This window comes from Drosophila tropicalis, unplaced genomic scaffold, assembly GCF_018151085.1.
Source record: "Drosophila tropicalis isolate 14030-0801.00 unplaced genomic scaffold, ASM1815108v1 contig_845, whole genome shotgun sequence".
NCBI classification, from domain to species: domain Eukaryota; kingdom Metazoa; phylum Arthropoda; class Insecta; order Diptera; family Drosophilidae; genus Drosophila; species Drosophila tropicalis.
In genome coordinates, this window is record NW_027173338.1 from 2,699,810 (window position 1) to 2,718,796 (window position 18,987).

The 18,987-nt window shown below is 37.4% G+C and overlaps 1 protein-coding gene across 1 annotated transcript; it reads left to right on the plus strand.

The window, feature by feature from the left end:
• Positions 1-15,896: 15,896 nt before the first annotated feature.
• Positions 15,897-16,724, plus strand: a5 (antennal protein 5). The gene is made up of 2 exons (XM_068295420.1): positions 15,897-16,068; positions 16,123-16,724. Exons 1-2 carry the CDS (start codon positions 15,910-15,912, stop codon positions 16,609-16,611), a joined length of 648 nt encoding a protein of 215 aa, XP_068151521.1. The 5' UTR covers positions 15,897-15,909; the 3' UTR covers positions 16,612-16,724.
• Positions 16,725-18,987: the final 2,263 nt, after the last annotated feature.

The following is an 18,987-nucleotide window of genomic DNA, read 5'->3' on the forward strand; positions in this document are numbered from 1 at the left end:
GGCATATCGATTGCGATTAGTAAGAAAATTTTCAATTTTCTCTCACTGAAATGTCAGAACAAAAGCGCCTCGAACTGAAAGCGAGGAAAAAAACCGAATCACAAGCAAACAAACTTTGGGTCTGCATTTCAGGATGGAGTAGGGGGAGCCTTTGGCAATGTTGACACCCGGATGGCAGGCAGCCACAGCGGCACTCTCCATTCTCGCAGATCCACTTCAATTTGCCTTCTTGGTGTAACCGCTGTGAAAATATAGCTGAGAATTATCGGCATATCGCACAGTGGTTTAGAAAGATGATTGATAAAATTAAAACGAAATCAGTTATGAAATAGCCATTTTGAAATAACCTCAGCCATTGTTGAACATTTTACCAAACAACCATCCACAGAGTGTTGATCAATTTTGCATTTTCATCATATCGGTATACCGTTATCGATAAGTGAATGGCACTTATCAAGTGAAGAGTCCATGGGATAACAAAATTGGAAATGTAACTGAAATTTGTTACACGTTGCAGAGACGGAGAAGGCTCCAACCACTGTGTGGATGTATTTCGGTTACAATGGCAACGCCAGCTTCTGTCTGGGATTTTGTGTTGTTGTTGTTGTCCCCACTCTAGTCCTGGTCGTTTCACCGAGGGCAGGGCAGACGTTAGTAAAGGGAACAGGGCTAGGCCTGGCACATTCTTCATCTCATTCTGGTCGCGCTTTTCCATTTGAAAACCATTTTGTTTGCCTTATGGATTTGTGTGGGGCTTAAAGTGGCTTCGTTGCTGCTTCGTTTGCTTCATTTTGCTATTGTTGAAATTTTGAAGTTACTCACACCCTTGGCCCAATGCTACCCACCCCGCTCATTCGCTTCGCTAGTCGCTCAAATGTTTTTGTTTTATTTTCCCATGTTGACTATTGGCTTAGAGTTATGGTCTAGAGGGCAAACTGTTTACAAGCAAAGGCGATGGTGGCTTTTGTGCGTTAAGACTTTAATTGGAGGGCGCTAATTTTGAGTGCGAATGGGTAAACTTTGTTCACTTTTTTTTTGGCCCAAGTCTGGGGTAAGTCTGTCGCTTAAGCAACAAGTTATTGATCAAATCTAGGAAGCAGAAAACGAAAATTCAAATTCTATTAATCATATGCAGTTAATTGTCTTGCTTTAAGCTCACATTTCATGTAGTAGATTATATAATTTACTCATTAAATCCATTACACGCAATAGATGTGTGTGTTTATATGTGTGTGAGTGTGATTGTGTGTATGTAAAATATTGGCATTGTACAACATGCTCATTAATTATGCTGCATATCGCAGTTTATCAACACAATCGTCTACTTTGAAGGGTCTTCTCCTATACATATGTATATACATACACTTGTATATGTAACTCCTGGGTCGCCTCTCTCACTCTCCCCTTGTCTTATGGCCACGACTTGGTATTTAATTTATAACCCCCGAAAACCCAAAGTTATACATTTTAACAGGATATGAATAAAGTTGAAGACAATAAAAGCAAATAAAACAGACAGACAACAACTCAACTCAGTGATAGAGAAAGATTCATTATCTAGCACAACATTTATAAGTTTGTGCTTATGTGTGTGTATGTGCTTATGTGTGTTGTGTGTGTGTGAAAATGATGAGATATGTGTGTAAAATACATATGATATGTCAGAGATGTAGTTTTCGTAACTTTATCAAGGGTTTTAACTTTAAACTAATCTGTTTAGTCAATTTTCAAGAATGTCCCAAAAAAGTAGGCAATGAAAATTTCAACTATCGTTATTATCATTCTAGTAACATTTAAATTTTAAAATCTTAGTCAATTAGTAATCTCATGATTATTATTTCTTGATTTTGCTCTGCTTAAATCAATTATATTGAATTTTTTAACGGAATCAGCATGCAAAGGTGGATAAAAGAGAATCACATTAGAATATGGAAATTGAATACAAAAGTATTTGAAAAAGTTTTGGCAGTTTCATATAGACCGCACATATATATTTGAAGATGATTGCCCCCCTCTTGGCTACTTCCCTGAGAAAATGCCTTCACTTCATTTTGGCCCTATGTGTATGCGTATTTAATGAGCAGACGTGCGTGCAAATTTCAGACTAAGCATCCAGATGGTATCTCTTCTGCTTATGTCCTTACAGAAATTTATCCAGCAAGCTTGTTTTGATGTGTGTGTGTGTGTGTATGAGTAGGTGGATGTGTAGATATGCTTGCCAAAATACGTGAAATGCCAAAATTAAACCAAGAAAAAAAAAAAAAAAAAAAAAACTTTTCATGCTCGATCGCAGGGCAGCAGGCAGCAACAACAAACAAACTGCCAGCCAGCAAGAACCAAGAGAAACGTGCATTTTTGGCTACTTAGAGACGTAAGAAAAACTACGTGGCAAAAGTTTTCCATTTCCGCTTTGGCAAACATTAAAGCTGCCAGAACGAATTTTACAATGGGAACACGCACGAAGAGCAAAAGAGAAAGAGATAATCAAAGACGAAAACGGAAATGAGCCATGCGTATAAATCAAATGCAAAGGAAACAAAAATGAAAATACCTAACGAAATGAAACAAATATTACAAAGTTGCCGTAGCTTTTAAAAGTAAAAGACATCTGCAACTATTTTCCATGAAGTTGTCTTTAAGGGATTATATTCATTTGAGCCAATTTCAATGACTTTTTGCAATCTTTTGTTCAATAGTTTCTTGCTTTCCTTTTCATGTTCCATTAGATTTTCCAGTCAACTGCTTATGTGTTCTATCAGGGAGGACGTTTCATTATCAAATTAAAATGCCATGTTCTGCTTATTAACGTGAAATGCCATGGATTCTCCGCATTGAAAAGGATCTGCTCCTGCGTCCGAACGGAAGCATATGTGCAATTTAAGCATATTAGGTTTTGGAGGATGGAAAAAAAGAGCAAAAATCAAATCAATTTTAATTTACAAAACAAGCAAAAAGGAAGAAGAAAACACCAAGTGGAAAATGCCAAGACAAGCGAAAACCGTAGAAAGAAAAGGGCAGCAGACAGCCCAGATAGTCTAGCAGGGCTTGGACAAGGACAGACAGCCAAGAGTCAACAAGAAGCACAAAACGTAGAATAAGGACAACCCCTTGGACCTGGGCATATCCTGGGCAACCCCCAAATAAGGCTTGTGCTTAGCATATGCGCATAAATCTCAGTCCAGTCCAGTATAAGATGGTTGAGGGGAGAGAGAGAGCACTGATGGGGCCCAAAGTAAACTGGGGCGATTTCTTACAAGACGACAGAGCAATCCAATAAAATGGCTAAACGCTTCAATGACAATTCGAGCATGTAAAGTATATACCCCAGATATATGTATGCACAATATAAATAGGGAAAAGCACACATATATAAATCGAAACGAAGGCAAGTGGAGAGGACCAACTGAGGGAGTTGGGGGTAAGTTAAATACATGTTGCATGTGAATGCGAAGCTTAGCCGTGTCGTACAAGCGCCATCAGCTGGCATCGCCCTCTGAAAAGTAGGCAATAATCGTAAGTGAAACTGCCAAAAGGGAAGGGTAGGTAAGTAAAATAGCAACAGAAGGAACAGAGGCAGAAGCAGCAGAACGAGGAGGAGGAGAAGTAAGCAGAATGTGGCATGCTATAAGGTTTGGGGTCTGACCCTTATAGCCGACAGAGTTTTGTATTGAAATGCGCTTTAAGTTGTGGCGTTCGATAATTGAATTAAATAGGATTTCAATATGCGGGCTCATGCTTCAATGGCATTAACTCTCTTGCGGAGGTAGGTGGGGTTATCCGCAGACTGGAATGGGGTATCGGGGGTCAGAGATTAAACGGCAAAATGAAAATCCCAGCATAAATAGTTAAATTTCTTCCTCTCACTCTCTCTCATCTCTTTTATTCAGTTTCATTTGGCTAAACTCTTTTGGAACTTCTTTTAATTCCCTTAATTAACTCTTGCCGTGTTATTTGTTAGCCTCTTTCGAGTCATCAATAATTATCGGTCATTCTATTGGTCGTTTTCAACAGAAAATTCAATAAAAACTGCTTACCAACAAAATAAAACGAATAAAACTGCAAAAACTTTTTAAGAAGTAAGTAAAAACCTGCCGTGAAAAAGAAGCAAAAACCGTTGACTTTTCAACTTTTTCATTAGCGAAAATGGCAAAATGACAAAAGAAAACAGCGCAACGACCCAATCAGGACATAAAAGCAATCCAGCAAAGCTATCTATAATAATAGACAGAGGCAGTTGATACCCTTCCTGAACAAACAAGTGCAGGTGTAATCAAATGTATTTGACGAATCTATTTAATACTTTATCACAGAGTATCTCTTAAATGTACGGTGTTTTGTCATAGAATAAAGGTAATCTTCAATTAATTTGCCAGCAACTATTCCCTCCAAAGATAGAGTATAAACAATGTAACCACTTGAAGAAGTCAAGTCAAGTGAAGTGAAAGACACTGGCTGGAAATCAATACCAACAAGAGAAGAAAACGATAAAATCAAGTTCATTTACTAAACCTAAAGAGGCGACCACTACTAGACTGACTTCGCGGCCAACGAGACAAAAACAACAGCAAGAAACAGGTGAAGCCAGGAGACAAAAGCTTACCTTAGACAAAAAGAGCAGAGAAAAGAAAGTGAGACTAAAAATGGGTGTGGGTATATAAGACGAGGGGAGGGTGTAGAAAGGTTCTATGCCACACACTTGGATAGTTTTGGTTGCCTGGGCATTAAAGTTAATAGAAAAAGTTGCTTCCACTGTTGGCCAAGATTCAATCATGCGATATAAATAAGCACACACACACACACACACACACACACACCCACACAGCTTGAGGAGAGTTCCAAAGGGGGTTCAGAAGTAACCTCCAGGTAAATAAAACAATGGCCAACCAAAAACAGAAAGCAAAAAACCTCAAGACAAAAACCTACAAAATAAAACAAAGTAACGAAAATAAAACGATAAGAAGTCACAAAAAGTTTTTATATACATATATATATCTTGTTTTTTGCTGGTCCTCAACTTGAAAAATTACACAATGCGGGACAGTTTGGTCAGCTAAGTTTTTGGTCTTACTTTGTGGTTAGTCTTTCGGTATGCCACTGACCAAGGTTAAGGGAGGGCGGCTGACTTTGCAGAGGAGAGTTGTTTATATTTGCTAGTGTTGATTGGAGTTTGCATGTTGGCAACCAGCAACGAGCAAATAAAACAACAAAATCTTCAAAGTTCTGTGAAACTTGTGAAAGGTAAAACTGTCCCGAAACTGCAACGAAATCAAACAAACAGAACTGAAACCAAGCTGTAAAGTGAATGATTCGAAATATACCCTAATATATATCTTTTAATAAGAAAACAATACCTAAAATAACTCTCAGAATGCTGATTGCCCAAGTTGAATAAGGAATTTGTGTAAATTTTTTAGAAAAATCTCATTTCTCTCCCTGCTCACATGGCGGCATTTTATTGGAAATATTTTTTTAATGAAGTGCCTGCTAAAATCACACTGGGATTTGACGCGCAAGCGAAATTAATATGAAATGGAAGAATCATTTACCGTTTGCTTATCGCTGGCAAAATGACAGGCAGGCTGGGAGCCAGTCATCCAGTCAGCCAGGCATTTGGTACTCCACCGACAAACGCTGACAGGGCGTATGCTTAATGTTAAGGGAGTTTCCGACAATTTGGTGGAGCGGGAAGGGTCGCTTTTGGAAAAAGTAGCTTATTTAAATTATCAACACGTTCATTTTTACTGGGGGGTTGGCATTATATTCTACGTACACTCTTGCCCATATGTTTGGTCCATTAAGATAAGCGTCAATCGAACGAAACAAAAGCCAAAGGAGGATTCATTTTGCCTCCATTCTTTTCTTTTTGCGATTTTCCGATTTTTCTGGCAAACAAAACTGTAAATCCGGCAAATGTGTGAAATTTGTAGGCACGTTTTAAAATTACCATCAATAATGCAGGCAAGAAAACATTTCACCTCAACCTCACGTAAGGGTGGGATGTTTGGCTCTGCCATGAGGATTTGAATCGAAATCTGTGTGCTATTTGGTGGTGTCACTGACATTTGGCCCCTTGTGCCTTCAGCCTGTTGACTTTTGGCTTGGACGAGTCTGCGGGACTCGTTTGCCAGTTTGATGGCTTGATAGAAATCTCGATTTTCTCTCATCTCCCTCAACTCCAATGTGTGTCGATATACAGGAGGGTTGGGTTGGACGGGTTGCAGTTTGGCTGGCTCAGTGATTTTTCTTGACATTTTATTGTCTCCGGCTCGTTTGGTATTTATTGAAAATGTATTTTTCAATGATTTTGCCATAAAGGTAAGCAAGAGTACATTCACTTTTAAAAGCATTTCGGATTAGACCTTAAAAATGTTTTTCATTGCCATAAAAAGATTATCAAAAGCTTGTTGCCATTCATTAAGCATTAGATATGTTATTAAGTTCTTAGAAATATCATATTAAAAGGTTTAAGCCCTTTGAGAAAACTTTTCCCAGAATAATCTGATAAATATGTTTGACTTTTTTCTATGTTATTTTATTGCAGATACCAATTTTCAGCAGTTAAACTCTTTAAACTTTCCATCAAATGAGCCGCTTATAGGTCGACTTAAATTAGAAGTTATTAAAACGTTTTTGTACCCTTAAAGGTATTAAGCTGTCGATGCTCTTTCTGTTTCTCTACCAGTCATTTAGCTTAAACATTTGGCAGTTTGTTCTGTACTTTTTGTGAAGTGTACTCTTTGCTACCCAAAGCCGCTTTTCGCAGTATTTTAAGCTTTAATCCGTGCAACTGTAGTCAAACCGTTGTGAAACTCCATTTTGGCCATTGCCAATGCCAGGTCGGACTTCTGTAGTTCTAGACCGTGCTCATGGTTCCTGTCAATATTCATGCCGCAGGTAAATGGAGTGACCCAAGCCAAAACGACAGGCATTGGTAGCGGATTCCAAAGTTCTTGCAATTCAATAAAAATTCTACCAGAGTTGCGTTTTGGGGCGTTTTTCTATTCGCGTTTGGCCAATTTGTTTTGCTTGCCTCGGCCAACTTTTGCATTAATCACTTTTGCAAGCTTTCCGCACACACACACATTGAAATAAAGGAAAAAAAAAAATACGAAAATCCCTACGCAAAAGCATAATAAATGGGAGAGAGTTGAAACCCCGACGAGACCCTTTAATCCGCTGTGCAAATGAGCGGAGTGAGCAACAACCCAGGCAGAGTTCAAAATTTATGGTGCTTCGAATCCCGTATTTTTTCCATCCTTTTGATGTTTCTTTTTTTTTGAGTCTGCTACTTTTTTTAACTTTCGAAATTGGCAAAAATATTTCGAACTACAGTTTAAATATGGTGGGTAAATTCGATATCATCTAGTGCAAACGGAAATCTCCCAACAGGTCTCAATAGATTTCAATTGGTTTTCCCAATTGGGGAGAGAATGTGATAATGGCATTTCTAAGCCTTTTCCTCTCTTTTCAGTATTACTCACTGAATATATTGGAAATCAAAGCCCAATGCAGGGTCAATAAACCATTTTTTCACCATCCTTCTATTTACTTCCATGGCATCGCTATGGTTTCCCTTGTCTTTGCATTGTCTACTCGTCTCGCACCTTCTCCCTAGAGCTCAACTTCAACTTAGTTTGCTGCGTTATCTAGTTACTTTTACAAGTTTTTCCCAAGGATTACAACCAGCATTGAGTCTGGCAGTTTTCTATTCATGAAACTTTATCGTTCTTGCTGGACTAATTTGCGTGACCTTTTGTAGAGTGGCCCAGGTGGTCGAGTTGGTGCGGCGGGGATCGGGGATTGGGGATCGGGGATGTGCCGCCCATTATCCGAAACAGCAGCAGCATCTAACCAGGTAACCAACTAACCAGACAACAGCCAAGCGGACTAAAGAGCATTTTGAATGGCATTTCATTTGCGACGCCTTTCAACGTTAATGCCATGGAAAATGCATAAATTGTGGCAACCAAGTGCCCAAGTGAACTTGCAGCAAAAACAATGTGATGCCATAGAGAAGGGTTTCGCATTCAAGTTGGCCAAAAGATGGAGGAAGGGGATAGAGATATCTCTACACTTGGCTAATTTTCATGCTCTTGCCTCTTATATTCTACACTAAGCAACAAATTAACAATTTATGTGTAATAACTATCTGCATTTTGGCAACTATATATTTCTAGATATACACAATTTGTGGGATAATAAATTATAATGCTCAGCTTGTCCATTGCTTAATTTTGTGTTAATTAGTGTATTCAATGCCCAAAAATAAGAAATGGATTATGTCTTTCACTTTTAGAAGAACTTAAATATATTTTTTAAGCTTTTTTTTACATATCTCGAATAAGCAGATCGCAGTTATTCATTATTGCAACCTTTCTGTAGTTTATCACTCCTTATGGGTTATAAAGCTTAGGGTTCGTTTTAGGCATCTTTGTGAACGCTCAAAGGACTAAATCGGGTTCAATACATGATCATTGAATCTGTAGATTTGAAGTTCTGTAAGAATTTATCTCTTAATACATGGCAAGACATAATTTTATTTATTAGGAAAGTTTAGCAAACTTTTGACTACTTTTGACTCCTCGTTAAGTTCTGATAGCATTCATATACATATACATACATAAATGTATGTAGATACAGAACTTTTATCGTTGAATTGAAATCTCGTTGCTTTTTCTATTTGGTTTTGTTTTTTAGCATACGCAATGTAAAAATTAAATACAATTTGCTGCAAAACATTTTCACAAAAAGTTTTTGTGCAAGTCTGGGTAACAACAATCTGCCACGCCCATTGGCAATCCTAATGCGCCCACACACACACACACACACACACACCCAGAGAGAAATAGGAGCAAGAAGAGGAAATGCCATTTGGCAATTTCATTGTTGTATCCTTTGGCAAACACCAACGCACACACGCACACACGCACACACACATGTATGTACATACTCATGCAGACTCGCAGGACTAAAGCGCTTGATATATCCATTTCGCTTTTGGAGGATTCTTCGCGTGCCTTGTTAAGAGCTGCAACAACAACTACTACAACGGGAACGGCAACTGTAACAAAAGCCCCTTTATTGTGTATTACATGCGTGTGAACCAAAAACTCAGGCAAAGAGCATTTCACAATCCGCACACAATCACCCAAAATGGAATTGTTCATTTCCCTTCTTCCTCCCCACACACACACACACACACACACACACACATTCCCTCCTCTTCCCTTGAAAAACAAACTTTTCGCAAGGAAGGGAAACGGAGGCCCGCTTCCCCCGCAGTTTTTGTGTTTATTTATTTAAGTGTTATTTCGTTTTATTTTTACAAAATTGAGTTATAAACAAGTTTTTGGCAAAAATTGTTTAAATGGAAAAAACAGATTGAATTGAATACATATCTCCTAACGCACCACATTCAAATATATATAGGGAATACGAGCAGGATATGTTGGCTAAGGATATAGGGAAGGGCATAAAAAGGAGGAAACGGGATGGTTAGCCACTTGAGCACATGTCAAGTGGAAAATGGTTTTGTTGTTGCTACATGCGGGCGGCGGACTATGAATATGTTTTTGATCAACTTTATTTATATATGCAAATCGGATAATATGCAAAAGTATGTGGTGGATGCCGGAGAGAGGGTGGTTAAAGGGGTTTACATGAATTTATTTATACCCTGGTAAATTTCAAATTAAATTTAAAGTCTGATTTTGCCAACTTTTCTTTTTTCCCCCCTCCTCTAATGGTTTACTCCCAGCTTATCCAAGTTTTCCACTTGAATGGCAATTTTTTGCTTGACATTTTTGTTTGAATGAGCTAAACATATCGAAGTATCTTAATATGACTGATACTTTCATATCTATTTGTCTCCCCTCGTTCAGTTTCTTCAGTTTTATTTTTGATATTCATATCTGCTATTGACATTTTATGCATGAGAGTCTTGCGGTTTTTTTTTTTTTTTTTTGCTTTCGTTGGTTTCACCCTTAACCCATGTCAAGCCAAGGGCGAAAAACATAAAAAAACTGAGCAAATGACGACGCATGACAAGAAAAAGTCAACTTAATTCGAATGCAAGTTACCCTATGGGAAGTTTGTCTAATTTAAGAGACAGTGAGATCCAATAAGATCAACTATTTGTCAGGTTGCGGAAGAGAAAAATATTGTATGAAAAGTCATATGTCTAAAGGCACCCGTTAATTCAAATACACTCTTCTTTTTCTGCAATTAGTACAGGGTGTAGTCAAAGAATTTGTTGTCCTGAAAATGACAACCAGTTGTCAACGTGAATTAAAATAATTGATTTATTTTAACACAAGTTAAGCGAGAGAAAGAAAACAAAAAACAAAAAAAAAAAACGTATCAAACGACAGCGAAAAGGCCAGTCAATTGGCCAATTGAAGTTGTCAGTTGCAGATACTTTGTTGTGTATTTTTTTCTCGTTTCCCCTTCTTTTTAAAAAAAAGAAAACCATAAATAAGCAATTAAAAAGTGAAACCGGTTACTTGAACCAACTAATTATGAAAGAGGTTTTCGTTTCTCTTATCTTTGCCTCTGTGCCATTTGGCTGAATGTTGTGTAAATTGTCAAAATTATTAATTGCTCTCAATTATTCTTCGAGTTGTTTCTATAAACATAAGTAAATGAAGCCTCTACACACACACAAACACAAGCACATATAGCCTAAAGGGGTGGCTCCATCATTTCGTTTCATGCCTCCTTCTACGGATTTCCACCCACTTTAATTGGCCAATAAATGCTTCACTGTGAATGAGAATTAATGCCGCCTGTTAACCGTAAGCGATTTGTTATCGTTAAAAAAAGAAACAGAATTTCTGAACTGTTCAGTTATCTGGGTTAATCGGTTTTTCGCCTGCCTGTAGCAGATACTTTTATCCATCATCTTTCTTATTAATATACCTATATAAATATGTACATATGTATATACAACATTTTTATAGTATTTGCTTGGGCAAAGTTTCTTCTCGGTTGCGGCTCGTTAATTGAGTTATAAATTGCAAAACCAACGAGGGGCAGTTTTATCGATGTGACAGGTTCTTCGTGACGAGCGTATACAAACATTGATTGCAATTTTATTAACTGAAGTTAAATATTAAAGAGGGTCAACAAATACCAAAGCTGGAAATCGTCAATAAATGTAAGAGTATCACATAATTTAGACAATTTCTCGGAATTCTCATTGGTCTGAACTCCAAATTAGTTTTTTTTTTAGATAGTCTGGAATATAAACTGATAAATATCAATTTCAAAAGATTTTGAACAAATACAAAATTATCTACTGTAGTTTTAGAGAAAATGGAAAACTATTTCTGGAAGTCTTGGCTCATAATCTTGAACTTTAGATGTTAGTGTCTATAACTGAAATGTTTAATTTTATGCTATATAAATGATTTTACTTTTTGTTTAATTAGAAGTAATATACACACATTAAAAATTAGGTTACACAGAAGTAAAAGCAATAATATTAACATAACAATTTTAGAGGTTGATTAAAAAAAATTTGTTTTATAAAAATTTCGATTAAAAATTCATTCACATGAAATATTCGAATAGTAAAGTTTAATTTGGGAAATTTGTATTACCTGAGAATTGCCTTAATAAGTTTTTATGAGCCCCAAATAGATAAATTTAAACATTTAGAAACAAACATACCAAAAGAACTTTTCTACAATTGCCATTAAGTTAAAGAGTTTTGCGAGTGATTTTGATTTTAATTTGCATAAAATATATTTAGCTCATTTAACTCGAATTGCCTTTCTGGTAAATTGGACAATCGAAAGTGTCTGCTGCGGAAATACTTTAACTGAAGTTAAGGAATTTTTTCACTTCTCTTTTTTTTGTTTCGCTTAACCGAGAAATTTCAACTGGAAATTGAATATTCATTCGTTCATTCGTTTTCAGTTCGCCTGAGGCCATTTGCGAGTTTGGCATCGTGTAAATTGCCAAATTAATGTTAAATTTGTTGTAAAATTTTCTTGAGAAAAACTTTGATAATGGCCAAGTTTTATCTGTCTGTTTGTCTGGTCTGATTTCCAAGCGCCATTATGAAATTTTCATTATTTATTAAATGGAAAAGTTCTCACTTTTCTCCCCCACACCCACACACACATACACGCATACCCCATTTTCCTTTTTAGTTGGTAGCCTGCAGTTAGTTTGATACACTTTTCGCGTTAATAGAATTTGGCGAATTGAGCTTAAATATTTATGACAATTTTATTTGACTGAAATGAAACTATGCTGAGATATTTTTAAATTTTTCTTGAATTGAAAAATATGAAGAAAAACCAAATTTTGTGGTAATGCAATTTCTGTTTTGCCACAGAAATACATTTTTGCCTGACATAAATAGGTTTACATACCTAACCAGAATGACTGAAGAAGGATGCGTTTTCATTCACAGATACGCACACACACACACACACTCAAACCCATGTGTGTTTATTTATGAACTGTTTCATAAACCGCAATAAAACAGACATTTCGCTTGACTCTTCTGCTCCATTTTTGGCTCATTGTGGCAAAATTGTGCAAACATACATAAGTATGGGTGTCTGGGCGAGGCAAGATGGCAAAACGGTTGACGCGGTGGTTTGAGGGGGGTTTCTGGTGGTTGGAGTGAAGACAAAGTATGGCCGCATTGGGTTACGATGGCATACTATAAACTCGTCCTTCGTATCCTTATGTGACTCTTGCGGTTTGCATTTGAATGCCATTTGCCGGGGCTAAGATAAAAACTGTGGCACTAAGGCAAGAGCTTAAACAAGAAGCCAAAAGGAGCAGCAGTTGAAACGCTTCGAGCATATAATAGCCAAGTAAATACTGCAGGAATGATAAATAAAACGATGGCAAAGCTTTAAACAAAATCTATGCGACGACGTGAATGAAATGTTTCCTGGAATGGTATTTTGTATTTAAATCTTATTTTTATTAGACATATCTTATCTTAAAGTTTTCTTAGTTTTCCATCGATTTAGTGTTCAATTATTAACCAGACTCTTAAAGATAATAATTTACGATTTATTTAGGGTATTAATTTATTACAGATTGGATTAAAACTTCGAGTCATTAGTTGAAAAGGATTAAGTGCAAAGCCTTAATACAAATGCCAATAAAATAAGCCATATATAAACCATTAAAACTTACCAACTTAGTATTCATCCTGTTTCCACTTAGCTCAAAAAACACCACAGAAACTTTCTTTAGTAAATTATGTCGAATAATAATTATAATGAACGTATAATTATCAAGGATAGGTTAACTAATTGGTCTTGACTTTGTGCCAAAGTCAAAAGTTGAAAGAAATAATCATCATAATGATTTTATATATTTCTTTTAGGGGGGATTATATAACAGTCACTTGGCATAAATGCATTTACATGGCAATTATAAAATATTCCAAGTGCTTTACATAATTTTCTTAACTCCTTGCTCATTTCGTTCAGCCTTTGCGTATCGTTTTGAAGGAGTAAAGGCAAAATATGGGGGAAAAAAAACAAATAAGCACTAAAAATTAACTCAAGAAGAGAAGAAGTAGCTTGGCAACATGTGCTTCTAATGTGCCCACATTAGCAACACAAATGCAGTGCGGAGAGGTAGAATAGAGAGACGATGAAGCGAAGACTGGAGACGGAGAAAAACAGTAGAAACAGGACTAGCCCTAGAGCAGAGGAGGAGCCTTCAAGCCAGGCAAACGCCACTCAAGCAAACGAACGCACTTAATTTATGCAATTTGGTTAACAACGTTAAAATTGTAGACGAGCAACCAAGCAACCATGGGAGGACCAGGACTATGCCCAAGGATGCCAGACATAAATCAAAATGGAAACAATAACCATCCAGAGTACGGGCTCTGAGTTGGGGTTTTCGGGGGGAGGAGCGAGCAGTGGTTAGTGTGAGCTATGAGGCACTAGAAAGGAGTAATATGGATAATGAAGCGGCAGACTCTGCGGCATGAGCACGATAATGATGGCATTTGAATGAAGAACATGTGTGGGATTGTTGTATGGCAACAGCTTCAAAATTTAGCCAGCTTTAGATCCTTCACCCCTTTAAATATTCCTGGCATTGACATTGTAATTTCCCGGCGCCACTGGTTTTCATTTTCTTAATACTTCAGCAGAATATTGGCTCATTATTTGTCCTGATTATATATTAATTTGCTTATTAATTGTTTTTCTAGGTAGCTTTGGGCTTAGGTGTTTGTGTATATTTGTATGTGTGGCTTGGATTTTGTGTTGTGTGTGTGTGACATGTGGCCAAAAGTTTTCCCAAGTTATTAATATTCAACAATTAATTGCTAAAGGAAAATTTTGTGAGTCAAATGTTTTGACATGTGGCAGGAAATCGATTGCATATACGAATTAATATATAAATATCTAATCTTCGTTTCTAATAAGAAAATCATTGACAGAACTAACTTTGTCTTTGCCAAGTAAACCTTAGAAAAGATATTGTTTGATATTTTAAAGTGTTAGCTTTGAATAATATTTTTTAGATTTTCTAAAATGAAATCAGTACAAAAACATATAACAGCATGCTCAAGCGCATTCAATATTAGTCTGCAAAGTTTTTGATTATTAAATTTTAAATTTCATATGATAGATCAATGCTTACCCTTTAGAGCTTAAGTCAGTGGCTTACCTACAAATTCTCGTGACCTTTTGGATATTAAAGTTTGCTCCAATCAGAAGTTCTTCAATTCGCCGCTATCTATGATTGAGTTGCTACATTTAAAAGCAAAAACTGAAGCTAATCCCTCGACAACAACATTAAAAGCATTCAATCTATATCATTTGCACTTGCACAAAAGTCACTTAAACTTTGCAATCATGATAAGACGTAATGTTGGATTTCCATTTATATATATATCGTATTTCCCTGCCCATTTCCGACCCCATCTATGGGGGGTCGCCACCTAAACAAGTGTTAAAGGTGCAACGCAGCAAAGGCAACTTGCCAACTTCCTTCTTTGCCATCTTTGGGTAGAAGGGCCATGGAAGATGTAAAGGAAGTTGAAATGGAAACTGAATGGGGGGAAATGGGTACGGGACTGTGGGAAGTCGAATAGTAACTAAACGCAGCGAGAAAACCCAAGCGGCACAAAGCGTTTTGTGGGCAATGGCAAATAACCTTAAGGTTAAGATTACAAGGTAATTTGATTCAATTCTACTGATAGGCGTGCCAAGGCAACAACAAACAGCTGGAGCAAATAGAACTGAAAGAGCTTGAGGCATCAGCAACTGTCGAGCCAATTTCCCGGCTCCACTTTGAGTCTGAGATGACAATGTCAAGATAGCAATTGTATCCAAAAAAAACAACAACAAAAAAATAAGCAAGAAAAGATTCTTCTATTCTCTTTTGCTTTTTTTCTTCTTCCTTGCGCTGTTTTATATTATTTTGTTTATCAGTTTGTGTATAAATTTGCCTTTATTTTGACATATTTAGTGAGATCTTTTTTTTTTTCCTCGGCTAGACACAAAAACCAAGACAATTGTCTTGATAAGGAAAGCCGAAATGCGAGCAAGTCTATTAAAAGGACATATAAACACATAAGTGACCACAATTGTTACCTAAGGGTAGTCTACTCCAAAGATATAGCTTAAGATATACAAACATATAAACGTACATATGTGGTATACTGAGCTGACTCTTCGTGACGATAATTTCTCAACCCCCCACCATATAAGTGTAGCAAATGTATATCAATTATCTATTCAAATTGCCTTGGGGTCATCAATTGGCGAAAATAACAATATTGTAAATATTTATAAAAGAAATTATAGTTAATTGCCTAATTATATATTTATTTGCAAAATTTTTTGCTATTATATTTGTGTATATATATGGATAATGAGAGGTACTTTGGGTCATTTAGTTACTGAGTTTACCATGCACATTTCGTTAGCAATTTTATTGTTCAGTCTTCTGCTATTTGCCTCATCAAGTAGTCAGCAGCAAGAGGATAATGAGTTGAATGTACGCCGCATTATGAAGGATATGGCCATTATACCGGATATTCTAAAGGAACCACCTAAACAGTTGCTAAAGGTAAGACCAAAGTAGAAAAAATTCAATTTACTTATTAGCTCTTCTCTACTGCAGATGATGTATGAAAATTCGCTAGATATAGCCGAGGGTAAGACCTATACGCCCACTGAATTAAAATTCCAACCCAAACTAGAATGGGATGCTGATGGGGAAACTTTCTATACCATTGTCATGGTCAGTCCCGATGCTCCATCTCGCGAGAATCCTATGTACCGTTCCTGGCTACACTGGCTGGTCGTGAATGTGCCCGGCAAGGATGTTATGAGAGGACAAACCATATCCGAATATTATGGCCCTTTGCCGCCCAAAGACAGCGGTCTTTTGCGCTATATCTGTTTGGTCTATCAGCAATCGGATAAATTGGATTTCGAGGAGAAGAGAATCGAATTGAATAATGCCGAAGGCCATAGCAATTTCGATGTGGAGAAATTCATAGATAAATATGATATGGAGCAGATGCCAGTGGCTGGAAATATCTTTGAGGCCAAATGGGATGAATTTGTTCCCGAATTGATGAAAACCCTCTACAATGTGAGTGAGTAAGATCAAAGCGGAAGTCCCAAACATATAAAAAATCTATATTTTGAAATCTATTATTGCACTTTAAATATTTTTAAATTACCCGCAATAAAACTTAGTTAGATGACTGCATTCCATTTGATGTGTTTCATTGAAAGGAATAAAAGCTAATAACAAATATCTGCTAAATTGAATATCAAGCAAACAACAATTTGTTGGCCTTTGCAAATTTGCTTCACAATTTAAATTTGAATTTGGTTTTTGTTATGTATTTAGATTTCGTGATATAGTCGACCCGTGTCATCCAACTCTCACATGATTCAATTTGCTTAAACTTAGTTTAACAAATTTCCCGCACATCGTCTTCAAGTGCTTAGCTCTAATTTCATGCTCGCCTGGCCACACTATTATGTGAATCCTTTGGCAGCTTTGTATTAGATGCTGCACTTGGCAGTTGCACTCTGTCGTCTCACATGGCGTATGAGTAATCTGCCCAAGGTCTGTGGCAAATCCCATTGGTCCTCCCCGACCCCACACACCGCCTGTCCCGTTCTGTTCTCTGTTAGTCCTTGCAGTTCCCTTCACGGTTGGCCCCTGGCACTTTTTCGAGCAGAAAGTTTTTGCCAAGTTTCTTCTTATTATTTATCCCATGTGACAAATTTGGTGCAGCAGATTTTTGCCTCGCATAATAAATTATGCGTTGCACACAGAGACAAAAAAAAAAAACCATAAAAAAAAAGGAAAGAAGGAGCAAAAAAAGAAGAGAACATAAAAAGAAATAAAAAAAAACTTTTCTTCTCTGACTGGGAGAAGTTTCTTGTACGTTTTAATTTAATAATCGGTTCGTCGGAAAAAGTTTTCGTTTTACACTCATCTACTACTATTTGGTTTTGCAATTTGCACTTAATCGCCGTCTAGTTGAGAAGGCGTTTTTAATTGAAGCCTGTCCTGGTGATCGACTTGCATAAATCATGTAATAAATAAACAAGTTAGGTCACTTGCTGCCGCATGCATTATTTATGGTGCGAAATCAATAACTATGACACTTTTGCCTGCATTTCGAATCGAATTGAACATTTCAAATGCATGACTGTGGGGTTTTATTTACGATATAATTATAGTCTAGGGGGTTTACATGATAATACGACTTCATAGAGATTACACTATGCTAAATGACAATCGACGTTTGGCTCGGCTCAACTTTGGCGTCCGTCTATGACGCTTCGACTTTTTACGCCCGACTTTGGCGATCGACTTTTAGTGTCCGACATTGACACACGACTTATAGCACCCGTCTAATGGTACTCGACTTTTAGTGTCCGGCCTTGACACTCGACTTATAGTACCCGTCTATGGTACTCGACTTGACCTTGCATCCGACTATGACGCAAGACCTCAAAACACGTCCGTCTTATTCAACGCGCAAAAACCAACTCTCTCGTCGTCATCCCTCTTGATCGTCTCTTCTTACACGCTCACGTTCTCTCTTTGATCGTCGTCTCGTCTCTCGTCTTCGTGTACAGTGGGATTGATGCACATCGCAAATCCACATCCCACATTCGGCCATTCTGATTACGCATTCGACCCGAATGCTGGGTCATCTTCCTCGTCGTCTCGGTTTAGGCTCCAGGGCTTCATGTACTCTGCACATGTTGACGTCACTTTAGGCCCTTCGCACTTGCCAACTTTTTCGACATCGTATGCGTTGTTGTGCTTCACCTTTTTAATCTGGTAGGGTCCAAAATATTTCGGTTTTAATTTAAGACCACTCCCAAATTGCGTCCTCTTAATTGCAACCAGGTCGCCAACATCATAAGATCGAGCTTGCTTACGACGTAGGTTGTAGTACTTCTTATTTTCGTCTTGGATCTTGGAGATGTGTGCCTTCGCCTTGGCACGGAGCTCGCTTCTATCGTCTGTAAATATTGCCTTCGTCTCTTGGTTGATAAGATCTCTCAGTTTATGGTCATCGTTGGTCCTCATCTTTACGCCAGTTAGTAACTCAAATGGAGAAGTGTCAATACTTCTGGTGTACGTCGAATTGATAGCCTGCTGAACTTTGCTAACATGTCGATACCACTTCGTCGGATCATCAACGCTTAACTTCGACAGAACAGGAATGATAATCGCATTTAAACGTTCGACTTGGCCATTTACTCTCGGAAGTGCTGTAGTCGTCTTAACGTGTTTGATACCTTCGTTGTCGCAGTACTTCAGAAAATCTTGGGATGTAAAGGCGGAACCCCGATCCGAGATAATAAACGTAGGGTTGCCAAAAATCGTGCTTTGCATCGTCAGCTTCGTAATAACTTCATTGCTAGTCGTCGATTTGGTTGGGTATAACCAGCAGAACTTCGTAAATGCATCTATGACCGCCAGGATATGCTTATAGTCCTTGTG